Below are 7145 nucleotides of genomic sequence, written 5' to 3' on the forward strand. Positions count from 1 at the left end.
ATTCATTCCAAAAGGCCACACACACAAACACACACACATACACCCTCTACAATTTAAGTTAAATAATTCATAGCAGACAATATAAATTGAAAATTAAAGGGTTAGGGATATAGTATAGTGGTGGAGTGCCCTAGAACCAAAAACTTAAGTACCTCACAATATACTTTACAAAGATTTTTAGTAGAGTTTTGAGGGATGCTGAATATATGAATATTTGAATACATAGATAGACCCTATAGCATTGTTTCTTGATTTTTCTTTCACATCTGGAGAGCCTTCTATGTTACATTAGTAATAATTTACTTAAATGTTATTCTAGGTCTGGTGTCTTGCACCTTTAACTCCAGCACTCAGGAGGTAGAGGCAGGTGGATCTACATATCAAATTCAAGGCCAGCTGGGACTACAGCAAGACCTGGTCTCAAAACAAAAGCAAACAACAACAAAAAAGTTAATTATATGTTAGACAGGATTTTAAGTGATTTAATCCTCACATCTACTCTATGGAGTAGAGTCAATTGTTCTAGCAAGTGGTGAGCATGACTTTTTTTCAAGCTTGTAAGTGTGGGAAAATACGAGTAAATATAAAAGTTGGGAGAATAGTATGATAGGCTTTCTTGTACCATCATCCAGATATGATGGTTATTAATTTAAAACCTTATTCTTTTTTTTTTTTTTTTTTTTTTTTTTTTTTTTAGGTCTCCCTGTAGCCCCAGCTGGCCTGGAACTCACTATGTAGACCAGGCTGGCCTTGAGCTCATAGAGATCCTCCTGCCTCTGCCTCCTAGGACTAAAGACGGGTCCCACCATGCCTGGCAGAACTTTATTCTTTCTAGCAATGTAATTTGAGACTGACCTGGAATTTGGCTCTGTAGCTGAGGATGACCTTGAACTCTGATCTCAAGTGCTATGAGGTTACAGGCCTGAGCAACCACAGTTGGCAGCAATTAGAATATTCTGTTTATTTGAGGAATAGTGGTTTATTTCACTAGTCTTCTGTTAATAAACATGTAAGCTATTCATAAAAATAATTGCATTGTTTTGTGTCCTTATCAAACTATTTTTATAGGTATACAAGTCTGTCCAGTGGATAAATCTGTATTGGAAGATAATGCTGTATCACACAGCATGTACATTTAACAATTTGATAGATTTTGCCAAATATTACTTTGTTTGTTTTAGTTATTTCACCCCACCTCCCCCCTCCTTCATGCTCAGATTGAACTGAGGCTTCATGTAGACATGTATATTCTACCAGTAAGGTACACCTTCATCCTGCATTATAGGCTTATAATTAGATATAGTACCTTGAGAAAATGATTTGATGAAATAGCTTTAAAGTAGATATATTGAGGTATTTCTGGTATAGGAATGAAGATCAAATTAATATAGTGATAATTGACTTGTTTGAGTTAAAAATAATGAGGTTTGAAAACTTATAGATCATTGCCCTTAGAATATATAAAATGTAATTATTTTGTTCATGCAGGTTTAGTTCTATTAATGAAGTTTGAAAGAAAGAAAATGATAACACTCGGGAGGCAGAGGCAGGCGGATCTCTGAGTTCAAGGTCAGCCTGGTCTACATAGTGAGTTCTAGGCTAGCTGGGGCTATAGGAAGACCATGTCTCAAAAAGGCCAGAAGAAGGAAGGAAGGGAGGGAGGGAGGAAGGAAGGAATGAAGGTTGGTTGAGAGTTATAATTTTGCTTTGTAGAGGCATAGTGGTTTTAGACTAAACTATATACAGAAAGATTCTGAGTTCCTGTAGTTTAGGGGGAGGTGCTTTTTTTTTTTTTTTTTTTCGGTCTTTTTGAGACAGGGTCTCCCTGTAGCCCCAGCTGGCCTGGAACTCACTATGTAGACCAGGCTGGCCTTGAACTCACAGAGATCCGCCTGCCTCTGCCTCTGGAGTACTGGGATTAAAGGTGTGCACCACCACGCCTGGCAGGGGGGAGGTTCTTTTTGTATGTGACTAGATAGAAGAGAAATTTGTTACTGAAGAGTAGAAATTTCCCCTGAGTTCGATGAGAATGTGATGTGTATTTATTTCTTGAGTTTGTAGCTAAGGGAATTGGAATACGGCATGAGGAAATTTCCTCTCTTGGGTTTCATTTTTACCCCGAGGACTACTTAAATGATTGTGTTTCACTCAAGAACGTGGGGACAGATTGTAACTTGGCTCTCATGCCTTCCTAGCATGCACAAAGCCCAGCACTGTATAAAACCAGATGTAGTATATGCTTGTGATCCCAGCACTTGGGAGGTGGAGGCAGGAGAATCAGCAGTTCAAGGTCATCCTCAGCTACAGACCAAGTTTGACTTGGAGACTGTGTCTCCAAAAGAAAGATGATGATGTGAAGGAAGTCATTAATTAGCCTGAGGTTGGTGGATAGGACTGCTCTTTTAAAGACCTTAGACTTAAAAACATAAACTTCTGTGCTTTATCTTTTGCCTGATTAAGACAGGGAGGGAGTGGTTAGGTGTGGCACACCTGTAATCTCAGCATTTGAGAACTGGAGCCAAAGGATCTGGAGTTCAAAGATAACTGTGGCCACATGAGAGAGACTGTGTCTCAAGCAACACAACAATGAAATGAAAAGACAGAGTTGGGGAAGAATGGCTAGGAAATGGAAAGTGTGTAGAATATTCCAGAGCTGATTCTTTAGCTTGAAATTGTCTATAAATACAAATGCACCTCTGTTTCTCATTTGACACACACCCCCCCATTCAAGGCAGTTAAATATTGTAGGACTTAGTTATGGTCAGCAGGGGGCATCCATTGCTTGCCTCTTGGCCTAAGGACCTCCAACAAAAGGATGGAGGAGAAAGTTCCTGTTTCAGAATTGCTTCCTCTGAAAATGTCATTAAACCATTACTACCTTTCAGGGCATCAAATGGGAAAAGTGTTTGGGATATTGGAACAAAAGCTGCCTATGGCTCTAAATAAGGGACCTTAATGAGACTGGTTATGACCCACAGTTTTATGGGAGTTGTTTGTTAGGGAGTTAATGTCCTCCTGTTTATCTGGGGGACTTCCGAACTTTGTCTCCTGCCCCTGTGGTCCCCCTCCTTTGTTTTCTCTTAAACCTTTTGACCAGTAACTTACCATGTTTTCCTAATTCAACCCCCCCCCACCCCCTTAGCCTTTTCCCACTTCCTGTGGCATTTTTATTTGTTCCACTTTCACTGTTTTAGCTAGAGCTACAATCCCCATGTGAGAAATATGGGATTTATAAAAGAAGGAAATCAGCATGTACAGCACTCAATAATTGTGTAATGAAAATTGGCAACTGTATTTAAATGAAGGTTGGAGAGAGAACCATCATCCTAAACTAACTTTAAAGTTCCTAAAAACAAATGAAATGATTTCTAGTATCCTTTGAGTGTTTTCCATTTGGACCAATATGTTTAACCTAAATTCTTTCCTGATTACTTTCTTATACCTTAGTTAAAGTAGCTTAGTCTTATTTTAATTCTCTCTTCTCAGTAGATGACAGTTCAAGGAACCAGTTGTAATGGACTTCATGTTTCTTTGGATTAAGGGGTGGCAGAACACATAATGGGGCAGAGGACATGATTCAGGTGAATTCTTATACCTTTCTAAGGTTTGGGTTTAAAATAGCAGTTTTCTGATTTTTAAAAATCTCTCTTTTCCAGGGCATCGGAAAAAAAAGTGGTAAAAATTACATCTGAAATACCACAGACTGAGGTAAGTATTCTATTTCTTAGTATCTCCTCCCCCTCTCATTCCTTTTTAAAATATTTATTTATTATTTATTCATTTATTTTGGGAGGAGGGATGCAGAGGCAGGCATGCCATGGTGCTCATGTTGGGGTCAGAGAACAATTTTCTAGAGGCAGTTCTTTCATTTTTTGAAGTGGGGAGCTCTTTGCCCCCGCCCCAATTTTTTTTTTAATTACCTTTTATTCACTTAGCTCTGTGTGTGTGTGTGTGTGTGTGTGTGTGTGTGTGTGTGTGTGTCTGTGTCCATGTCCATCCGTGTTCTCTCCTTCTGTCATGTGGGTACCTGGGATTGAACTCGGAGGTCATCAGGCTTTGTGGCAAGTGCTTTTACCTACTGAGTTATCTTGCTGGCTTCAGGCATGGTCTCTTCTGTTGCTGCTGTGATGTATCCCTCAGGCTAGCTAGCACATGAGCTTCCAGCAATTCTCCTGAAATTGCTCTGCCTCCCGTCTTCTAGCTGGAGTGCTTGGATTATAGATTGTACTAACACATCTGATGGTTTAATGTGCATCCTGGGGGACTCCTCTCAGGATGTCAGGCTCGTGCGGCATGCACTTTAACTTGCCGAGTCATTTTCCCAGTCCACCCTCTCCCTTCTTTTTATGATTTTTTTTATTTTTATGTGTATACTTCAGTCTACCAAGTGCTGGGACTATGGTAGTAGGTATGCACCACCACTCCTGTCAATTCCTATTTTTTTACCTATTTTTTTTCTGTATCATTATTTAAAAATTTTTATTCAGAGCTGACAAGATAGTTCTGCTGGTAAAGGATCTTGTAGCCAAAACCAAAACCTGAGTTTGATCCTCTGGGACATACATGGTAGAAGGGAGTGAACCGTCTTTAAAAGTGCTAAAAAAAAAAAAAGGCCGGGCGCACGCCTTTAGTTCCAGCACTTTGGAGGCAGAGGCAGTCAGATCTCTGTGAGTTCGAGGCCAGCCTGGTCTGCATAGTGAGTTCTAGGTCAGCTGGAGCTACAGGGAGACCTTGTCTCAAAAAGACCCCCCCCCCAAAAAAAATTAAGTGCTTAAAATTTTATTTATAGAAAATCAGATTTGGGGATGGGTGTGGTGGTGTACACCTTTAGTCACTTGGGAGGCAGAAGCAGGTAAATCTTAGTGAGTTCTAGGCCAGCTGTCTCAAAAAAGACAAAAAAAAAAAAAAATCACATCTGATTTTGATCTCTCCACTTACTCTTGGGAAAATACTTGAGCTGGAATAATGAGTAGTTAGCTTTGCGGCTGTTATCTGTTGTATGTAATTCTGTATTCTTAATAGTAATTCTTAAGAAGTTTACAGGCATAGGATTAAAATTTTTAGAGGATTGTATCTTGAAGAAGTGGCGTGGTAGCTGTTCTTCAGTTGTTACCTGCTAGCTGATGAGAGTGAACTTTCTTTGGAATTTTAATCTCAAGATCTATGAAATCAAGTTCCATTGAGCTCTTGTGTTCAGTTTTGAACTTTCAAAATAAAGATTTATTAAATTCTTTTAGAATGCTGTGAAATAGTGGTCTTATTTTTAGTTGAAAGATTGCCTACTAGTATTGGACCCAAGCTGTTCCTTTGATCTTTTTCAAAGGTCAATCAGACTCAGCTTTGAGGTTCTTGGCTTTGTGCAGAATGTAGATTTTATTTTTTTCTCTCTCTCTGTTTTTGAGAACACGAATGTAATAATAGTTTTGTGTGTTTCTTTTCTGGAAACAGCTGTCGTGTTAAGCTGTAGGATGGATAGTACTTGATGTGCACAGGGAGTGTCAGGTTTTCAGACAGACCTTAAGTAGTTATTCTAACCAACTTTGTTTCAACCAGAAGTTAAGTTTTTCTTATCTTTCGTTGTCATTACTTAGAGAATGCAGAAAAGGGCTGAACGATTCAATGTGCCTGTAAGTTTGGAGAGCAAGAAAGCTGCTCGGGCAGCTAGGTGAGTGTTTCCAGCCCTTTAAAATATTTATGTAATAATTGTTGATTTTAAGTGGAATACAATGAATACATTTTGGGGCATATTCAGAACATTTCTGCTCTACATTAGCCTTTGTAATTATTGGTTAGAGTTTTCGTAGTAGGTAAAAGTCAGGAACTGACTGTTGTTCCTAAGTCTGATGTGGACTGCTTTTAGTGTATTTTTGGACTCTTGGTGAGAAAGAGAGTAAACTGAACCTCTTTCATGGGGTTGTTAGAATTAGCTAATGATTGCAAAGTTTGAGATCACAAGGAAGAAGTGTCATGTACCCTTGACAGGGACACAGCCAGGAGTGTGAATAACTTCCTAAAACTTAGCTTGTTTTTTCTCCCTATAGGTTTGGATTTTCTTCAGTTCCAACAAAAGGTGAGAGGACAGAGATTCTGAGAAAGTTTGTTTTGTTTCTTTTCTGGCGTCCCATATTTTATTCCTCCCAATTAAGATAAAATTGTTAGCTCTAGAAGCCCTTGAGATTATAGTATTTGTATCTTCCCTTTTGGGAAAGACATACCTAAGACATCATGGAAAATTGAGAGAATAAGAGGAAGTGCCTCTGTTTGTCTTCCTTTCTTTGACATCTAAAATGTTTACCACCTGTTTTATTTATTCTGTGTCTTAGCGTAAAATTATTGTGTACTTCTCCAGTGTTCTGAGCTAACATAGTAAAAGGAAAAAGGTTATTTTACCCTCAGTTTTACTTTTTTTTTTCTTTCCTTTTTTGGTTTTTTGATATGGGAATCTCACTATGTAGCCCTGACTGGCCTGGAACTTGCTGTGTAAGCCAGGCTGGCCTTGAACTCACGAGATCCACTTGCCTCTGCCTCCAAAATGCAGGGATTAAAGGCAGAATCACCAGGATTTTACTTGTAAAAAATTTGTAAGGAAAGCCAGGTGTTAGTGTTAGTGGCACATGCCTTTAATCCTACCACTTGGGAGGCAGAGGCAGGTGGAACTCTGTGAGTTTTAGGCCAGCCTGGTCTATATAGCAAGATCCAGGCCAGCCAGGGCTACAGGGAGTCCCTGTCTCAAAATAAAAAATAAAAATAAAAAAAAAAGAACTTGTAAGGAAATAATCTTTGTTTAAAGGATTTAGCCAAGAGGATTATGTTAGGATTGTATATATTGATCAGTAATTAGAAACAACCATGCATGCAACACAGGATAGTTAAACAGATGTGTATTATAGTAGACCATGTACAAAGTTAAAATAGTATTTTAAGGAATGAAGAGATGACTCTGTGATGAAAGTGCTTGAAGACAGGAATTTGAGCCCTAGAACCCACATTTAAAGAAAATTGGGCAGCCATGCATGATGGCACACGCCTTTAATCCCAGTACTCGGGAGGCACAGGCAGGCAGATCTCTGTGAGTTTGAGGCCAGCCTGGTCTCCATAGCGAATCCAGGCCAGCTAGGGCTACAGGGAGACCCTGTCTCAAAAAG

General features: G+C 39.2%; 1 protein-coding gene across 2 annotated transcripts in view; it reads left to right on the forward strand.

Annotated features, from left to right (window-relative positions):
• Window positions 1-7145, forward strand: part of Sarnp (SAP domain containing ribonucleoprotein) — a 67458-nt gene that overhangs the window by 17919 nt on the left and 42394 nt on the right. For both annotated transcript variants that reach the window (XR_003850452.1, XM_008838991.3), the window contains exons 5-7: window positions 3657-3708; window positions 5592-5665; window positions 6042-6070. Coding sequence is in view for 1 of the 2 variants with exons in the window: in XM_008838991.3 (XP_008837213.1) it covers window positions 3657-3708; window positions 5592-5665; window positions 6042-6070 (155 nt within the window). In the remaining variant the exon portion in view is untranslated. The remainder of the gene's footprint in view (window positions 1-3656; window positions 3709-5591; window positions 5666-6041; window positions 6071-7145) is intronic.

The sequence above is a fragment of the Nannospalax galili genome, unplaced genomic scaffold (assembly GCF_000622305.1).
Source record: "Nannospalax galili isolate Female #2095 unplaced genomic scaffold, S.galili_v1.0 scaffold1679, whole genome shotgun sequence".
NCBI classification, from domain to species: Eukaryota; Metazoa; Chordata; class Mammalia; order Rodentia; family Spalacidae; genus Nannospalax; species Nannospalax galili.